The sequence below is a fragment of the Lepidochelys kempii genome, chromosome 18, assembly GCF_965140265.1.
Source record: "Lepidochelys kempii isolate rLepKem1 chromosome 18, rLepKem1.hap2, whole genome shotgun sequence".
In the NCBI taxonomy this organism is placed as follows: domain Eukaryota; kingdom Metazoa; phylum Chordata; order Testudines; family Cheloniidae; genus Lepidochelys; species Lepidochelys kempii.
Window position 1 is genome coordinate 6979282 of NC_133273.1, and position 19803 is coordinate 6999084.

Below are 19803 nucleotides of genomic sequence, written 5' to 3' on the forward strand. Positions count from 1 at the left end.
CTGTCCAATGGGAGCTCCTTGGCCATAGTAAAGTGACTTGGTTCTTTTTTCCAGTCTGTGCCTTTTGCCACAAAGCCATTGCCCCCCGGACCCCGACCATAGAAGCTATGAACAAACAGTACCATGCAGACTGCTTCACGTGCCGGACGTGCCACGGCCAGCTAGCGGGGCAGCGCTACTACCAGAAAGAGGGCCGGCCACTGTGCAACTCTTGCTACAAGGTCAGCGCAACTGGTTCCTGGTCGTCCCATGAGGCCAATGTCATCCTGTTCTCAGGAGTCAAATCCGGCTTCCGAGGGAGCCCCTGGGAAAGTAGGAGGGGTTCAGAGTTCAGCAAGAGTAGCCGACCTGCAACGGTCCCTCAGATACAGAAGTGCCCTACCCTGGGAAGACCCACCTTTGTAATGCCACCGATACTGGCTCAGACATGGGTCTGTACAGGGGTGGCCTCAACTCCCAGGCTCTTCAGGAGGAGTCGTGAGGGGTAGATTAGTCTGAGGATCAGTCCCAGGCAGATCTAAAGCAGGGAACGTGCCTGGTGCTGAGAGCTGGGGACTGGGAGTCAGGCCTGCCATGTTCCATCCCCAGCTCTGACCCCGGCTCCGTGTCACCTACAGCATGTTGTGTAGGTCAGCGTTTCCAAAAGTGGCCTCTCACTCCACGTACCTCCAGTTCTGGCAGCTCAGCTTGAGGCACCCCGGATTTGGTTTTCAGTGGCACTGAGTGTCTTCAGCTTCAGCGCTCTGAAAATCAGGCCGAAGGTTCGTGCCATTGGCCAGCCCTGACCCAGACCGCTTTTGGCAATCTGGATCTTCATGTCTGGGCCTTAACTTTAACCTGCAAAATGGAGCCAATATGTACTTAATTTATGTAGTGAGCTGTAGCTCACGAAAGCTCATGCTCAAATAAATTGTTTAGTCTCTAAGGTGCCACAAGTCCTCCTTTTCTTTTTGCAAAGACAGACTAACACGGCTGTTACTCTGAAACCTTAATTTATGAATGTTTCGGAAGGGGCTTGGAAATACCTACCTGAAAAGTGCTACAGGAAGGCCAGGGATTCTCACTGTTACAGGCCAGAAGGCCATTTGTCCTGGGAGTGTTTCCCATCCATTCGCGTCGTTCATTCCGAAGCAGCAAATGCTGCAGTCTTCCATTGGCTACGGTGCCCATAGGGCCGTGGGGCTTAGCAGGCAGCTTCTAGCATAGAGGCATGAATGGCTTTGCCACTGTGCCGGGAGGGTCTCTGAGACCACACATGGCATTGAACTCTGGTTCCTCCCAGCTCTTTGGCCTGGAAGACCTCCCATCCTGCCTAGGTGAGGGCTGCATTGGGGATGCAGCAAGGGGCGAATGGTACCATCCACTTCCGGTTTCTGCACTTTATCCGCCTCTCTCCTTTCCGCAGGACACGCTGGAGAAATGTGCCAAGTGCCAGGGTCTGATCCTGGAGCACATCGTCCGCGCCTTGGGGCACGGGTACCACCCCGAGTGCTTCATGTGCTCCGTGTGCGGCCGGAGCATAGGGGATGAGAGTTTTGCCATGAATGACCAGAACGAGGTGCACTGCGTGGATGATTTCTACAGGTTTGATACGTTATAAGTGGCATGTCAGAGGGGTAGAAAGCTAGAGCGAAATCACTCGACACCTAAGCTAGCCTCCTCTTCAGCTCAGAGGGCCTGATTCTGTTCAAAAGGTAAATCTTGTGCACATGAGACAACCTGAAGGGCCCGATCCTGCAAACCTCCCCTCTGACAAGTAGCCTTTACTCACCCAATTCATCCCCCAAGCTTCAACAGCGCTCCTTGCCATCAAGAGTGTCTCCTCAGTATGCTGCTCTTTCTCCTACTGAAGTCAATGGAAGCAAGGTTGAATGCCGAGCTTGCAGGTGCAATAGACCCGATCCTTCCCCACTGTGCATCTCAGGAAGTTGTTATTCCCCTGGCCAAAGTGGGGGTGAGTGACAGCCAATCAGAATCTTCCATTCACCCCAGTGGTAGCATTTTACATCCCTTTTGCAAAGGTTCCTGTGATGCCACCAGGGTGAGTAACGGCCCTCTGCTGGAGGGATGGTTTGCAGGATTGCGTCCTTCACTTTGTGTCTTGTGTGCAGGACTGACTTTTTTTTTTTTTTTGTTGCTCCGTTTCCCCTTTAGTTCAGTGTCCCCACTATTCTCCCCCGGCTAGTTCACACTGCAGTATTCCTAAATACCCAGGGTCTGCCTCTCCTCTCATTCACGCCGCTGTTGTTGTCATTGGAGTTACACCACTGTAAAGCTAGCGTAAAGGAGAGCAGAGACAGGGCCACAAGTGATTTACTGGCTAGCTTGACCTGGCACCCAGCTCATTCCAGTCTGTCTCATCCTTAACCAGTGTGGAAAGAGGCTCTGCTGAAACTCTCCGTTTCACCTGCAATAATACAGAAGCAGCGTAAAGTAACATGGATCTAGCTTTAAATTGTGCTCTAAATTGCTACAGCTAATTGGCATGGCAACTGCTGTGGCATAAGAGGTTGGCTGTTTGTTTCATCAGGAAGTACGCCTCCATCTGCAGCGTCTGTGAGACACCCATCATCCCGCAGGAGGGGAAAGATGCCTACCGGGTAGAATGCATGGGGCGAAGCTTCCATGAAAGCTGCTATCGGTGTGAGGTAGGTCCTACTGGGATGCTGCGGATTTTTTATTTTTTAAATAAACTCTTGGTGGGGGAGGGTGTAAAGTCCTAGAAACCACCCAGAGGCAGCCTCAAACAAACAGAACTTTATTCCACAAACACAGGTTCTCTCCCTGGGCTCTCGGAGAGCTATGACAGGGTTTACAGTTAGGTTTTCCTAGCCAGGAAAGAGATTCTAGCAGTGACACCAGTGATCCTCTGGAGTCTTCTGCAAGGGAAGCAGTGGCAGCTCCATCACGTGAGATGCCTGACGCAGGGCTGGACAAACTTTGGAACGTGCCGCCCCGTCAAAGGGATGGAGGTAATGTGTCTCTCTCCGATATCTGGGATTCTGTAATCCCTGCACACTGGAAAATAGCTGTCACCAGCCTCTGCACGACCACTTAGTGCAGTAATACCACAGATGCTGTTACCACAACCAGTTGGTCCAGTAATAACCAGAGTCATAGGACAGGAAGGACCTCGAGAGGTCATCTAGTCCAGTCCCCTGCACTCATGGCAGCACTAAGTATTATCTAGACCATCCCTGACTGGTGTTTTGTCTAACCTGCTTTTAAAAATCTCCAATGATGGAGACTCCACAACCTCCCTAGGGAGCTTATTTCAGTGCTTCACCACCCTGACAGTTGGGAAGTTTTTCCTAATGTCCAACCTAAACCGCCCTTGCTGCAATTTAAGCCCATTGCTTCTTGTCCTATCCTCAGAGGTTAAGGAGAATAATTTTTCTCCCTCCTTGATGTGGCACCAAAAGAAAGAATTTGGTTCTTCCCTGTGAATTTTCTTTCTGGTTCCCTGCGTGACTGACAGTCTGACCTGTCGGGCGTTCTCCTCCCTGGAGCAGAGATGCAGACAGTGAGCCTAGCCTCCGGAGCTGACTTCACTAACGAGGCAGATCCCTGCCCTGAGTTGCTAACAGAAGGGGGTGCAATTTTAGGAATGAGACGGGACTCAGCTGTAATGAAGAGAAAGGGCTAATTGAGGTTGCTGGATAGAGATCAGCCCTGTGGTTCTCTCTCAGTCCCAGACTGACTCACCCAGCCTGGGCTGCCTGCTGTCACCACAAAGTGTCTCCTGAGTCCAGCTCTGGACCAGATAGGCATGGACTGGAGTGCTGAGTTTCATACAGAGGCATGGGGGCAAGGGATCAAACATGCAAGCGGATCTATGGAGGGGATTTTAGGATGTGTCGTTTCCTCCACCATGTTGGTAGGGTGTAGGTCACTAAATAAGTCAGGATCCTGTAGGCCACTCAGAGGCTGAAAGGCCCAGCTGCACCCGCCTTGAAATCCATCTCAGACCTGGTTGTTTTGCTGAGGCCTCCTCCTGGGGTTTGTGAACATGCAGCGGTGTCTAGTCCCTGCCATTCCATATGGAGCTGGGCAGGGTCTAACCTCGCAGCTGGAGAAAGGCCACAGGCCTCACATCATCATCCTTCACCACAAAAAATCCCTTCCTTTGCCGAATGGGGGGAATCGGGGAAAAAACACTTATGCTGGACCCTGTAACACTGCCGGGCCAGCAGCCTTGGATGCTTTTACGTTCCCTGAGTGTAAAGATCCACAGATGGGTGGGACTGTACAGACAGGATCAGGGGATCTATTTCCTGGGAAGTTGTAATCTCAGTAGCAATCCCCTGTGGCAGATACAGAGCTCTAGAATGGTTCATAGAATCATAGAATATCAGGGTTGGAAGGGACCTCAGGAGGTCATCTAGTCCAACCCCCTGCTCAAAGCAGGACCGATCCCCGACTAAATCATCCCAGCCAGGGCTTTGTCAAGCCTGACCTTAAAAATGTCTAGGGAAGGAGATTCCACCACCTCCCTAGGTAACGCATTCCAGTGTTTCACCACTCTCATAGTGAAAAAGTTTTTCCTAATATCCAGCCTAAACCTCCCCCACTGCAACTTGAGACCATTACTCCTTGTCCTGTCATCTGCTACCACTGAGAGCAGTCTAGAGCCATCCTCTTTGGAACCCCCTTTCAGGTAGTTGAAAGCAGCTATCAAATCCCCCCTCATTCTTCTCTTCTGAAGACTAAACATCCCCAGTTCCCTCAGCCTCTCCTCATAACTCATGTGTTCCAGTCCCCTAATCATTTTTGATGCCCTCCGCTGGACTCTTTCCAATTTTTCCACATCCTTCTTGTAGTGTGGGGCCCGAAACTGGACACAGTACTCCAGATGAGGCCTCATCAGTGTCGAATAGAGGGGAACGATCACGTCCCTCGATCTGCTGGCAATGCCCCTACTTATACATCCCAAAATGCAATTGGCCTTCTTGGCAACAAGGGCACACTGTTGACTCGTATCAAATTTCTCGTCCACTGTAAGCCCTAGGTCCTTTTCTGCAGAACTGCTACCGAGCCATTCAGTCCCTAGTCTGTAGCTGTGCATTGGATTCTTCCGTCCTAAGTGCAGGACTCTGCACTTGTCCTTGTTGAACCTCATCAGATTTCTTTAGGCCCAATCCTCCAATTTGTTTAGGTCCCTCTGTATCCTATCCCTACCCTCCAGCGTATCTACCACTCCTCCCAGTTTAGTGTCATCTGCAAACTTGCTGAGGGTGCAATCCACACCATCCTCCAGATCATTTATGAAGATATTGAACAAAACCGGCCCCAGGACCGACCCCTGGGGCACTCCACTTGATACCGGCTGCCAACTAGACATGGAGCCATTGATCACTACTCGTTGAGCCCGACAATCTAGCCAGCTTTCTATCCACCTTACAGTCCATTCATCCAGCACATACTTCTTTAACTTGCTGGCAAGAATACTGTGGGAGACCGTGTCAAAAGCTTTGCTAAAGTCAAGGAACAACACGTCCACTGCTTTCCCCTCATCCACAGAGCCAGTTATCTCGTCATAGAAGGCAATTAGATTAGTCAGGCATGCCTTGCCCTTGGTGAATCCATGCTGACTGTTCCTGATCACTTTCCTCTCCTCTAAGTGCTTCAGAATTGATTCCTTGAGGACCTGCTCCATGATTTTTCTAGGGACTGAGGTGAGGCTGACTGGCCTGTAGTTCCCAGGATCCTCCTCCTTCCCTTTTTTAAAGATGAGCACTACATTAGCCTTTTTCCAGTCATCTGGGACCTCCCCCGATCACCATGAGTTTTCAAAGATAATGGCCAATGGCTCTGCAATCACATCCGCCAACTCCTTTAGCACTCTTGGATGCAATGCATCCAGCCCCATGGACTTGTGCTCGTCCAGCTTTTCTAAATAGTCCCGAACCACTTCTTTCTCCACAGAGGGCTGGTCACCTCCTCCCCATGCTGTGCTGCCCAGTGCAGTAGTCTGGGAGCTGACCTTGTTCGTGAAGACAGGCAAAAAAAGCATTGAGTACATTAGCTTTTTCCACATCCTCTGTCACTAGGTTGCCTCCCTCATTCAGTAAGGGGCCCACACTTTCCTTGACTTTCTTCTTGTTGCTAACCTACCTGAAGAATTGTTTCAGAGTAACAGCCGTGTTAGTCTGTATTCGCAAAAAGAAAAGGAGTACTTGTGGCACCTTAGAGACTAACCAATTTATTTGAGCATGAGCTTTCGTGAGCTACAGCTCACTTCATCGGATGCATGCCGTGGAAACTGTAGCAGACTTTATATATACACAGAGAATATGAAAAAATACCTCCTCCCACCCCACTGTCCAGCTGGTAATAGCTTATCTAAAGTGATCTTCAGGTGGGCCATTTCCAGCACAAATCCAGGTTTTCTCACCCTCCACCCCCCCACACAAATTCACTCTCCTGCTGGTGATAGCCCATCCAAAGTGACAACTCTTTACACAATGTGCATGATAATAAAGTTGGGCCATTTCCTGCACAAATCCAGGTTCTCTCACCCCCTCACCCCCCTCCCAAAAACCACACACACAAACTCACTCTCCTGCTGGTAATAGCTCATCCAAAGTGACCATTCTCCCTACAATGTGCATAATTAAGGTGGGCCATTTCCAGCACAAATCCAGGTTCTCTCACATCCCCCCACCCCCATACACACACAAACTCACTCTCCTGCTGGTAATACCTCATCCAAACTGACCACTCTCCAAGTTTAAATCCAAGTTAAACCAGAACATCTGGGGGGGGGCGGGGGTAGGAAAAAACAAGAGGAAATAGGCTACCTTGCATAATGACTTAGCCACTCCCAGTCTCTATTTAAGCCTAAATTAATAGTATCCAATTTGCAAATGAATTCCAATTCAGCAGTTTCTCGCTGGAGTCTGGATTTGAAGTTTTTTTGTTTTAAGATAGCGACCTTCATGTCTGTGATTGCATGACCAGAGAGATTGAAGTGTTCTCCGACTGGTTTATGAATGTTATAATTCTTGACATCTGATTTGTGTCCATTTATTCTTTTACGTAGAGACTGTCCAGTTTGACCAATGTACATGGCAGAGGGGCATTGCTGGCACATGATGGCATATATCACATTGGTGGATGTGCAGGTATACGAGCCTCTGATAGTGTGGCTGATGTTATTAGGCCCTGTGATGGTGTCCCCTGAATAGATATGTGGGCACAATTGGCAACGGGCTTTGTTGCAAGGATAAGTTCCTGGGTTAGTGGTTCTGTTGTGTGGTATGTGGTTGTTGGTGAGTATTTGCTTCAGGTTGCGGGGCTGTCTGTAGGCAAGGACTGGCCTGTCTCCCAAGATTTGTGAGAGTGTTGGGTCATCCTTTAGGATAGGTTGTAGATCCTTAATAATGCGTTGGAGGGGTTTTAGTTGGGGGCTGAAGGTGACGGCTAGTGGCGTTCTGTTATTTTCTTTGTTAGGCCTGTCCTGTAGTAGGTAACTTCTGGGAACTCTTCTGGCTCTATCAATCTGTTTCTTTACTTCTGCAGGTGGGTATTGTAGTTGTAAGAAAGCTTGACAGAGATCTTGTAGGTGTTTGTCTCTGTCTGAGGGGTTGGAGCAAATGCGGTTGTATCGCAGAGCTTGGCTGTAGACGATGGATCGTGTGGTGTGGTCAGGGTGAAAGCTGGAGGCATGCAGGTAGGAATAGCGGTCAGTAGGTTTCCGGTATAGGGTGGTGTTTATGTGACCATTGTTTATTAGCACTGTAGTGTCCAGGAAGTGGATTTCTTGTGTGGACTGGACCAGGCTGAGGTTGGTGGTGGGATGGAAATTGTTGAAATCATGGTGGAATTCCTCAAGGGCTTCTTTTCCATGGGTCCAGATGATGAAGATGTCATCAATATAGCGCAAGTAGAGTAGGGGCTTTAGGGGACGAGAGCTGAGGAAGCGTTGTTCTAAATCAGCCATAAAAATGTTGGCATACTGTGGGGCCATGCGGGTACCCATAGCAGTGCCGCTGATCTGAAGGTGTACATTGTCCCCAAATGTGAAATAGTTATGGGTAAGGACAAAGTCACAAAGTTCAGCCACCAGGTTAGCCGTGACATTATCGGGGATAGTGTTCCTGACGGCTTGTAGTCCATCTTTGTGTGGAATGTTGGTGTAGAGGGCTTCTACATCCATAGTGGCCAGGATGGTGTTATCAGGAAGATCACCAATGGATTGAAGTTTCCTTAGGAAGTCAGTGGTGTCTCGAAGGTAGCTGGGAGTGCTGGTAGCGTAGGGCCTGAGGAGGGAGTCTACATAGCCAGACAATCCTGCTGTCAGGGTGCCAATGCCTGAGATGATGGGGCGCCCAGGATTTCCAGGTTTATGGATCTTGGGTAGTAGATAGAATATACCAGGTCGGGGTTCCAGGGGTGTGTCTGTGCGGATTTGATCTTGTGCTTTTTCAGGAAGTTTCTTGAGCAAATGCTGTAGTTGCTTTTGGTAACTCTCAGTGGGATCATAGGGTAATGGCTTGTAGAAACTCGTGTTGGAGAGCTGCCGAGCAGCCTCTTGTTCATATTCCGACCTATTCATGATGACAACAGCACCTCCTTTGTCAGCCTTTTTGATTATGATGTCAGAGTTGTTTCTGAGGCTGTGGATGGCATTGTGTTCTGCACGGCTGAGGTTATGGGGCAAGTGATGCTGCTTTTTCTGAAGAAACCCTTCTTGTTACTCTTAACATCTCTTGCTAGCTGCAACTCCGGGTGTGATTTGGCCTTCCTGATTTCACTCCTGCAAGCCCGAGCAATATTTTTATACTCATCTCTGATCATTTGTCCAATTTTCCACTTGTTGTAAGCTTCTTTTTTGTATTTAAGAGCAGCAAGGATTCCACCGTTAAGCCAAGCTGGTCGCCTGTCATATTTACTATTCTTTCTACACATCGGGATGGTTTGTCCCTGTAACCTCAATAAGGATTCTTTAAAATACAGCAAGCTCTCCTAGACTCCTTTCCTCCTCATGTTATTCTCCCAGGGGATCTTGCCCATCAGTTCCCTGAGGGAGTCAAAGTCTGCTTTTCTGAAGTCCAGGGTCTGTATTCTGCTGCTCTCCTTTCTTCCTTGTGTTAGGATCCTGAACTCGACCATTTCACGGTCACTGCCTCCCAGGTTCCCATCCACTTTTGCTTCCCCTACTAATTCTTCCCGGTTTGTGAGCAGCAGGTCAAGAAGAGCTCCGACCCTAGTTGGTTCCTCCAGCACTTGCACCAGGAAATTGTCCCCTACATTTTCCAAAATCTTCCTGGATTGCCTGTGCACCGCTGTATTGCTCTCCCAGCAGATATCAGGGTGATTGAAGTCTCCCATGAGAACCAGGGCCTGCGATCTAGTAACTTCTGTGAGTTGCCGGAAGAAAGCCTCGTCCACCTCATCCCCCTGGTCCGGTGGTCTATAGTAGACTCCCACCACGACATCACCCTTGTTGCTCACACTTAAACTTAATCCAGAGACTCTCAGGTTTTTCTGCAGTTTCATACTTGAGCTCTGAGCAGTCATACTGCTCTCTTACATACAGTGCAACTACCCCACCTTTTCTGCCCTTCCTATCCTTCCTGAACAGCTTATAACCATCCATGACAGTACTCCAATCATGTGAGTTATCCCACTAAGTCTCTGTTATTCCAATCACATCATAATTCCTTGACTGTGCCAGGACTTCCAGTTCTCCCTGCTTGTTTCCCAGGCTTTGTGCATTTGTATATAGGCACTTAAGGTAACCTGCTGATCGCCTCTCTTTCTCAGTATGAGGCAGGAGCCCTCCCCTCTCACGCGCTCCTGCTCGTGCCTCTTCCCGGTATCCCACTTGCCCACTTACCTCAGGGCTTTGGTCTCCTTCCCCCGGTGAACCTAGTTTAAAGCCCTCCTCACTAGGTTAGCCAGCCTGCTTGCGAAGATGCTCTTCCCTCTCTTCGTTAGGTGGAGCCCGTCTCTGCCTAGCACTCCTTGGAACACCATCCCATGGTCAAAGAATCCAAAGCCTTCTCTCCGACACCACCTGCGTAGCCATTCGTTGACTTCCACGATTCAACGGTCTCTACCCAGGCCGACAATCTCTTTCCTCAGGTTGCTGGGGGATTCCTGGTCTTCGTTCCAGAGTCTTTCATTGTTATCCAACCAGTGAGTTAGTTACTGAGTCCCCTTCTGTGAGCAGCCCTGCTGACGCAGGGAATGGCTTCTCCTCTCTCTCACCTCCGCTGGGATAAAGGAGGCAGGAGTAACTCCCCTGAACTCAATGGAGTTACACAAGTGTGAGATCAGAATCAGTCCTACAGTGTCCAACTGCCTACCGTACTTACCCTACTCTCTCTGTTTGTGGCACGTTCCTCTAAAAACTGTATCCCCCAAAGGACTATGCCCTCCTCAGTGACTGTTAGTGGTGGAGTGCGCCCCGGGCGGTGGCGGGTGCCCGGCTGGGCGCGTGGAGTGCGCCCCGGGCGGTGGCGGGTGCCCGGCTGGGCGCGTGGAGTGCGCCCCGGGCGGTGGCGGGTGCCCGGCTGGGCGCGTGGAGTGCGCCCCGGGCGGTGGCGGGTGCCCGGCTGGGCGCGTGGAGTGCGCCCCGGGCGGTGGCGGGTGCCCGGCTGGGCGCGTGGAGTGCGCCCCGGGCGGTGGCGGGTGCCCGGCTGGGCGCGTGGAGTGCGCCCCGGGCGGTGGCGGGTGCCCGGCTGGGCGCGTGGAGTGCGCCCCGGGCGGTGGCGGGTGCCCGGCTGGGCGCGTGGAGTGCGCCCCGGGCGGTGGTGTGTTCCAAGACCAGCACATCTGTTGCCTCCTCACTGTGGCCTCACTGCCATGGGATTTAATTGAATTCCTCCAGTGCAGGAGGGGTTTTGGGCCCAGATTCTCATGCCCAGGCAGAATCTCATTGGCCTGACAGTCTGGGTGTCATGACGAGGATGCAGCAGGCTGATGAAGCTGACAGACGTGGGGGATGAGATAGCTAGTCCGCAGGAGAAGGTGCTTGGAGCACTATGTGTATTGGAAGCAATGGGGCTCGCTCATGGAGTTCCAAGTGAATGAAAGTGACAAAACTGAAGTAGCCTGTTGCCAGCATCAGAAAGAAATTCCTGTGATGCTTTGGGGCTTTAGAAATGACTGAGTTTTTGACTGACTTTCGATTGACATGCTTTCTACCTCACAGAACTGCAGGATTCCCCTGTCCACCGAGCCAGCAGAGAACGGCTGCTACCCCTTGGACAGCCACATCCTCTGCAAGCCCTGTCACATCAAACAGAAGAATGAATCGTTCTGCTAAGAGAGCCCGGCGGGCTTCCCCAGGAAACTGTGGATGCAGTCACATGGCTGAGATGAGCCAAATCTCTCTACTACGGCATCAGTGTTCTTATCCTCTGCATTCATAAATGTCCAACTTTCTGTCCTGACTGTGTCTCTTATGGTAGGATTATATTAGTAGCTCTGAGCTTCAGCAGCAAGGTCCTACCACGCATGCTTCCTAATCGGCCATGCGACCAGCCCTGAGAGGTGGCAGTGGAACTTTCTTCTTCTCTTTCCCTCCAGACTGGCTCTGCTTATCTTCCAAGGCTCCGCCAGCTGGCTTCCTCTGCCCCCAAATGGCTCAGTGCATGGGATGAGGGGGACACCCCACCAAACCAGCAGCTGCTGATGGGACAAGGGAGATAGATTAAAATAAAGTTTCAGAGCAGGTAGGGCTCTGTCTCCTCACCGTGTAAATAACGCCCCTGCTGGCGGGAGGATCTTACTAAACAGCAGAGGGGCTGGGGGAGAGCACTGTGCTATCTATCAGCTCCGGGAGCACGGCAGGGAACAGGGCACGCACAGTGGGACAGCGATGCTAAAACCGCCTGAAGGCCACCCCGGTGCACCCTCAAAATAGGGCTAACGTAAGACCTAAGTGGTGCATAAGTTTTTACTGATCTCCTGCCCGTGAGTGACTTTTACCCACAGAGCCAGGTCAAATATATATACACACAGTTTTCTGCTTTACTGCATCCTGCGATAGTGCTGTGAATTATGACCCAGCAGTGTGCCAAAGAGGTTTGTACAGCAGCAGCTGAACACCACTATGCATTCTGAAAATGACACTGTACCAGCGACAACCTGAGGCCTGATCCTTCAGGTCTTAACTTGAGGGAGCGAAGGCTGCAGGATCAGCCCCTAATTAAGATTGTGTCTCCTGAAATGCTGCAGTGACTCAGTGACAGATATCAGATGCAGCTGCCTGCAGATCTGCGCTGGACGACCCGCTGGCTCTGTGCACATAGAATTGCCGGAGCCATGGTTCTGGAATTGACTCCTGGGATTACTGGATGTGCAGTTTCATCTCTGCGGTGAATGGACACGGACTGTGAGTCATGACACAACCTGGGGGCTGGGAGTGGAAAGAATTCAGCGTTGTTTAAGGAGTTGACAAATACACAGCCCCACCAGCTTCCCATAAAACAAGCCAAGACGCTGGATTCTCTCTCATCTGCCACTGGCCAATCACGCGTCTTTCTTGCTAGCATCATGAAATGATGCCAGATACAAGATCGCCAACTAAGAGAGAGCAGCTGATGGGCTGCCAGTATTTTAACATCCCTTTCCCCTCGCCTGGGATAAACCCTCTGGCTTGTGGGAATGGGGGTGCTCTCAGAGGGGAGCAGCTCATTTGTTTCCCTATTTAAATCAAAACGCCATTCTCAACTGTAGTCAAAGAAGAGAGCAGTACCACTAGGCCAAAAAGGTCCTGGTAAGCCTGATGGATGTGTGTCCTAGTGGGTAGTGCACTGGACTGGGCTGGGCATCAGGAGAGCTGGGATCTCGTTTGAACTGTCCCTTGCCTGCTGGGTAACTTTGCCTTTTTGTTCCTCAGTTTCCCCATCTGTGAAATGGGGATAATGAGACTGATCTCCTGTGTAAAGCGCTTTGAGTTCTACTGATGAAAAGCGCTAGATAAGAGCTTGGGGATGGCGATTGTTGGTGGGTGCTGCCATGAGTGTATGGATCCATATAGCACAACGTTAAATGAGTGGCATTTGAAATGGGTGGGACAGGAAATGTACCATCTTTGGGGGGGTATCCTCACCCTGGAAAATTACCTCCGATGTCCCACGTTACGCTGCCAAAGGCACACAGTTTGCTCTTCGGTGGGTATTTTGAGCACTAGCTACTCAAGAACAGCTGGTGAGAGATGGAACTCCACCAGCCTCTCCTCTCCTTTCGTGGCGGGATTTTAACCAGTGGCACGTCACGGAGGGGGAGCAGTAGGGGCTATATGAAAAGATACTTAAATGAAAGGAAGAATCTTAGCAGTGCTGTGCATGGCCTCTTTAAGAGCCCTTCCTCATTCCCATGGGGTTCCCTTGGCTTTGTGCTTCAGGCTAAACAGAGAGGCCAGGAGACCACACTTGTTGCCAAGAGAATCCAGCATTCTAGGCAGGACCATTAGCTGGTTCCGTTCAGTGGCGCCGTCTCTCCTGTCCTTGTCAACACTCCTCAAGAGAAAAGAGCTTGGGACCTTGGTTGTAATGATCACTTTCCATAAGTAGCAGTGACACTGTAAAATTAAGCTGCTTTGATAGGCAGTGGAGTGCTCCCTGAGCGAAATGGCTGTGGAGTTCTTTGGCGTTTGGGGAAGCCCCACAAAAGAACTGTAAATTATTGGCAGGGAAAGTCTCCGCTCACTGAAAACAATTGTACATGCTCGTTTCCCTGGGGCATTATTTTTGAAAACTGATTAAATTTAGGGCTTCTTCTGGGGACACTCATGAAAATTAATCCGAATTAACAAAAGGTGTGAATTTGAAGGGGATTAGTTAAACCCACATTAAAACCCTGTGGATGCTCTTTTCAGAATTAAAGGGACCTGAATTCAGTTTATCTTAATTCACTTTTTTGGACTACCTTTCCTGAGCGTCCCTATGTCAACAAGCTTTTACAGTTCAAAAGGAATAAGTGAGAATTTGGAACTGATGGAGCTTCTGCCAGCAGCTCCAGAGCACTCGGACCCTGGACGACGCTCTTTCCTTTCTTTTGCTAGTGGGGAGTGGGGCGGTGGTTTAGGTACTTTCTCAGTGTATTAGCACCAAAGTCCTGTCTATACCAGGATTGGAACCAGGGTTTAAACAGTGGTCACCTGTATTCTACAGTTTTATAGGCATTCCAGTGCCGGTGCAGGTAGCCGTTTTTCTCCCTTTTTAAGAAAGGTGCTAGCCTTACTGTGCTATAGACACTCCCTCTCTGGAATCCATGCCCGCAGTAGTCAGGGCAGGACTGCCCGAGCCCTGTTCTCATCAACAGGAGCAGCTCTGATTCGGGTCACAGCATCTGAAATGGTGGCAGAGATGCTGTGTACGCTGCATCGGTGTTGGAGGGCCCAGCTACAGCCGTGGATGATCTTTGCAGATTAGACCAACTGTTGATACTGGTTAGTATTTGTACTGTGGTGCACCAAGGGCGCCGGTCATGGACCAGAATCCCATTGTGCTGGGCACTGTATAGACACTGAACAAGATGGTCCTGGCCCCGAAGAGCTGACAATCTAAGCATGAGGCTCTGTCATCACTGCCAGCGAGATAATGCCCCCTAGCTAGTGGAGACAAGGCCCTGGTGAGCTTTTCCCACGATGAAGCTAGGGGAGGACAACACTCCGTGTCTGGCCTAGCTGAAGTGTGCTTAAAAGCTCCAGAGCCTTGGTTCCAATAGGTGCTTAATCATGAGAGAACTAATGTTGTTGGGTGACCCCTTCTCTTCTCAGTGAGGAGAAGGCCTAAGAAATAACAGGGACGGACAGGGGAGCACAAGGAAACAGACAACGTTGTTCAGCCTGACAGGCCGTTGTCTTGCTTTTTGTAGGTTCCTGTGTTACCAAATTTTCTGCCTTGAATCTTACAGGCAGGTCGTATGATTTGGTAACACCATTAAAATGGGTTGGGGTCAGGGCCACAGACAAGGTCAAACCGTGTCTCAGAGCTGTGAGGGCCTTGGAGCGTTCTAACAGAGTCTCCCCTTCCCCCCAATGTGGTATGGTTTTGCTATGTAGACAGGACTGCAGAGAAGAACAAGCTACACTGAAAAAGGAATCCTTTCTTCCTCCGGACAAACGGTGACCTCCCAGCTGCCTTTCCCCAGTCACAACAAGCAGCGGCTCATTTCAGAAAAAGAGGTAAGAAGCCCGATGGTTTGCTTCGAATGGATTTGTTTAAAAAAAAAAAGCATGTTCCCTGCTGAAATGATCCCAGGGAAAGTAGTTTCCTCTTGAAACATAATTTTAAAAAAACCTACCACCATCCCAGCTGCATCTGTGCACCTCCTCCATCTCCTTCATACACGTGACTCTTGTTGGGAAGGCAGGCAGCAAGGAAATGACTCCAGAATGTGAGCAGCTGCTCTGTATGCGAGTGGCAGACATCCCATGCTTCTGGCAATGGACTTTCTTACCAGCTGCCCTATGGTTTTAGCAGGTAAAGTTCATTTCCAACTTCTGCTCTCGGGCTCAAAGGTAAATGCTACAGCTTAACATGTCCAGGCTACGGGTTGGAGTCCCTGCTGGAAGTCCTGTAGGTATTCCTGCCATTCTGTCCCTCATCAGCAACGTCAGCAGAAGGAGGCTTCTTCGACCTGGGCTGTCCCTCGTGGCCACAGTTCCCTTTGCAGTAGCCTCCCCCGTCAGAGTCCCCGCTGCCTTTCTTGTAAGTTCTGCCGCCCGCTGCGGGAGGCTGGTTTAGTGCCCAGCAGGCCCCCCAGTGAAGTCCATCACTGCAGCCCAAAGGTTCATACTGAGATCTGGCTCTGGTGACCGACCATACAACCCGCTTTGGCTGGGACAGGCCCTTTTTCAAGCCCTGTCCCAGCAGCCCCGACTTTTTTGGCAAAACTGGGCATTTGTCCCGTTTCGCAAAAAAAAGCAGGGTGTACTCCCTAGCGGGGCACAGGACTGTGCGGGGGGCAGGGTGAGCAGCAACCCCAGCCCCACCCAAGAGGGAGGACTCGGGAGAGTGGCTCGGGCCGGCCCCGCACGGGCCTGTGGGGGGAGCTGGCCCGAGCTGTGCTGGCCGTGTGCGGTGTCCTGTTTTCCCTTTGGTCTGGCTCTTCTGCCAGCCATGCAAAGCTCTTCCGTTGCCACAGCCTGTGCTTCACAGGGGTGCTTCTCAGCTGTCTCCTGGAGCTTAGCTGTCGGGCTCTGGCTTCCTTCTCTCACCAGCATCTGACCTGTTCTGAGGGAGAACACAATCTATTTGCTGTCCTCCTCCTGATCGGCTGCCCCCCGCTAACTAGGGGGCTTGAGGCTGGGCTGGTAAAGGAGCAGTGTTCTGTGGGTTTTCCCCAACTTCTAATTCCCCAGGTTCACTTCCTCTCTTTTGCTTCTCCTGGGCCTTTGTTCATCCCAGCTCCCTGGAACAGGGTCTTCTGGGCCCCTCTACTCTTGAAGGGCCAGTATACTCCTTTGCATCTGACATGGCCCTTTCAAGCGCTGTGTTAGCAGAGTTTGGTGCAGCCTCGGGGCTGGAAGATAAGCAGGGTGACAAGCGGCTAATGCAAAGAAGGCTGCGTTATGTAGGAGTGAAAGGGGCTTTGTACAAAGCCAGCGTCAGTCTAAGTCTCCCACCATTCAGATGCCACCTGACAGACCCTTAGCCTGTGCTGAGAGGAGGGCATCTCAGCACTGTCCTGTAGATCCTGAAAGGCAATGACAGGGTTACTGGTTGGACACATTCCACCTCCAGAACAGCATCCTGGCTATATCCAGGGCAGCTGGAGCAGGATGAGCAGTGTCAGACCAGGGCTAGCTGGGGCTGGGGAACAGCAAGTGCTGGAACCAAAGGTCAGTGGAAGACTGGAGCACACTTTTCTTTGGGAATGAAGGGATCCCCGGTATTTACTCTGTACAAAAGGGAGATAACGTGTAGCCTCCGCTGACGTGGTAGTGTTGGGCCTCCAGGAGAGTGAGAGCAGCGTGTCAGAACCAGGAAGGAAGGTCTAATGCCTTTTTCTGCACAGCACATTAGGCTAGAGTTATGAAAAACGGAGGCCATTTCCCTGAGCTATAGTTGTCTCTATATAGTCCCCTGCCTTAAGCCTGCTGGGCTACCTCGAACCAGCCCCTGCTTTCCTGGTAACAACCCTGGCAATCTGGGAGGGAAGCATCTGCAGCCATAAGCTGGTGGCTATTTTGCCTCGGTTGTGTGTGCATGTATGCATGCGCTTGCGCTGAAGGTCCTGGGTTCGATACTGCAGTTGAATACGTACATCAGGAGGGTTGTATGTATTCAGCCACAGTTTGCCACATGCTGTCCACGATAGTAATATTTGGTAGCACTTTACAGCTGACGTTTTTGGCAGCATCTATCATCTCTAGGAACAGGAGTCACCAGACTGGATCAAACCCAAGGTCTGTCTATTCCAGTATCCTGGCTCTCACAGTGACCATTGCCAGATATGTCAGAGGAAGGCGCAAACCCCTGCAGTAGCCACGCCACTGCTCTCATCCTAATCTAACAGAGATTGGCTTAAACCCTGAAGCATGAAGTTGAATATGCCGTCCAAGGTTCATTGTGATAACTCTGGATATGCTTGGTCCCCCTATAAATGGCCAGTCCTTTTTTGAAGTTTACTAAGCTTGACTTTGTTATAGTTCATACAGAGAACAAGTACTGAGCAAACCTTGTTCTAACTTATGGCCATTTTCTGAAGAACTGGTTTCCTCCTTCCGTGCTCCATTTGAACAAACATTACCCTACTCAGGAGTCGCCCGGCAACACGCAGGACAGCGGGTTTTTAAAATGGACACATCCCTTTAAACCAAGTCTCCACCATCTGCTCCACCCTCTAATTACAAAGATAAAAGAAGCAGCATTCACAGCTCTAACCAAGCACTAACTAGGGATCCTGGATTTAGCTTTCTGTTTTTAGTTATTTTCATTGTTTACTTGGCCACTTGCATTCCTTGTAACTTCCTAGAAAAAGGCGTAGTTGGGGGGAGGGGGCGGGCTTAGGAGGTTTATTTTAACCATGATGACATAAACTAGAGGAGAAATTGATTCTTTAATTAGCAATGAAATAAAACTGAAGGTTAAACAGTCACTTTTAGTGTGCGCTTCCTCTGTTTCCACACTGGAACCAAACCGAAAAAGAAAGAAGCCATCTGACAACACTGTTCTGATGCACAACCAGGAAGTATGGCGAGAACTGACAGGGATTTATACAGCTTTTATGGACGATGGAAAAAGCCCTCTCTCTTTATTTGATTTTTATTTACTTATTTATTCACGGTTTGGATTTTTTACAGTGATTCTTTAAAATGTACAAGGGTTGTTAAGTTAGTGTTTGGCTTTGGTTTCAGCCAAAAACCAGAATCCTGCTGGCCAAGTGGTTAGGGTGCTAGCCTGGGGTTTTAAAGACCTGCATTCATGGCCTTGTTCCATCACAGGCTTCTTTGTGCCCTTGAGCCAGCCACTTAGCCTCTCTGGGTAGGTCTACACTGCAATAAACACCTGCATCTGGCCCATGTCTGCTGACTTGGGCTTGTGCAGGGAGGAGGGGATTTATAAAGTTCCAGTGTAGATGTTCTGGCTTGGGCTGGAGCCATGAGAGGGGAGGGTCCCAGAGCCAGGACTTGGGCCTGAACATCTACACTGCAATTTTGCAGCTCTGCAGCCCTGTGAGCCCCCATCAGCTGGCACCGGTCAGCGGCGGGTGTTCTGTTGCAGTGTAGCCGTACCCTAAGCATCTCCGTTCCTCACCTGGACAGTGGCACGAAGAGCCAGAGCTGTTAGGAGGACAAATCCATTAAAGGGCCCCATATAACTACCTCAGCTAGACCGTGGTCTCTCTTCAGGACAAAACCCCACTGTCCCCTTTGCCTCAGGGTAAGACTGTTCACCCAGGCATGGAGCCCAGCCTCCAGTAGAAGGGTGTAGTGCGGGGGCATGGCCTTCCTCCAAGACGGATGGGAAGAGGCAGCCACGCACTCCTACAAAGGGTATTGTAAATTGTGCTCTGCAGGTTTGTCCGTAATAATAGTGCATTTTATCCTGAAGGGTCTGGACACCTTCTGTTAGCTGTACAGAGGTATCTCCCGCTCCTGGAATGCAGCCACTGCTGGGCAGGGATGTGGCAGTTGTTTAACAGAGCAGCTAGGCTTGCCAACTTTCTACTCGCACAAAACCAAACACCCTTGCCCTGCCCCTCCTCTGAGGGCCTGCCCATGCCCCGCCCCTCCTCTGAGGGCCCGCCCCCTCACTCCATCCCTCCTCCCTCTGTTGCTCACTCTCCCCACCCTCGCTCATTTTCACCAGGCTGGCTCATGGGGTTGGGGTACGGGGGGGGAGGGCTCTGGCTGGGGGTGTGGGCTCCAGGGCGGGGCCAGAAATGAGGAGTTCAGGGTGCGGTAGGGGGCTCTGGGCTGAGGCAGTGGGTTGGGATACAGGAGGTGATGAGGGCTTTGGCTGGGGGTATGGGCTCTGGGGTGGGGCCAGGGATGAGGCGGTTTGGGGTGGATGAGGAGGTTTGGGGTGCAGGAGGGTGCTCCGTGCTGTGGCTGATGGGTTCGGAGTGCAGGAGGGGGGCTCCGGATGGGGGCAGGGGGTTGGGGGTGGTGACGGCTCCGGCTGGGGGTGCAGTATCTGGGGATGAGGGGTTTGGGATGCAGGAGGGGGCTATGGACTGTGGGGTGGACCCGAGGGATTCAGAGTATGGGAGGGGCTCTGGGCTGAGGCAGGGGGTTGGGATGTGGGAGGGTGTATGGGGCTCTGGGCTGGGGATGCGAGTTCCAGAGTGGGGCCAGCAATGAGGGGTTTGGGGTGCAGGGGGGGCTCTGGGTTT

General features: G+C 51.0%; 1 protein-coding gene across 5 annotated transcripts in view; it reads left to right on the plus strand.

Moving 5' to 3' along the window:
• Nucleotides 1-19285, plus strand: part of FBLIM1 (filamin binding LIM protein 1) — a 44611-nt gene extending 25326 nt beyond the window's left edge. For 3 of the 5 annotated variants that reach the window (XM_073316641.1, XM_073316640.1, XM_073316639.1), the window contains 4 exons: nt 55-221; nt 1406-1584; nt 2531-2648; nt 11162-19285. In XM_073316641.1, the coding sequence (XP_073172742.1) occupies nt 55-221; nt 1406-1584; nt 2531-2648; nt 11162-11275 (578 nt within the window). In that variant the 3' untranslated portion in view covers nt 11276-19285. The remainder of the gene's footprint in view (nt 1-54; nt 222-1405; nt 1585-2530; nt 2649-11161) is intronic. The other 2 variants (XR_012155545.1, XR_012155544.1) reach the window with 2 other exon arrangements.
• Nucleotides 19286-19803: the final 518 nt, after the last annotated feature.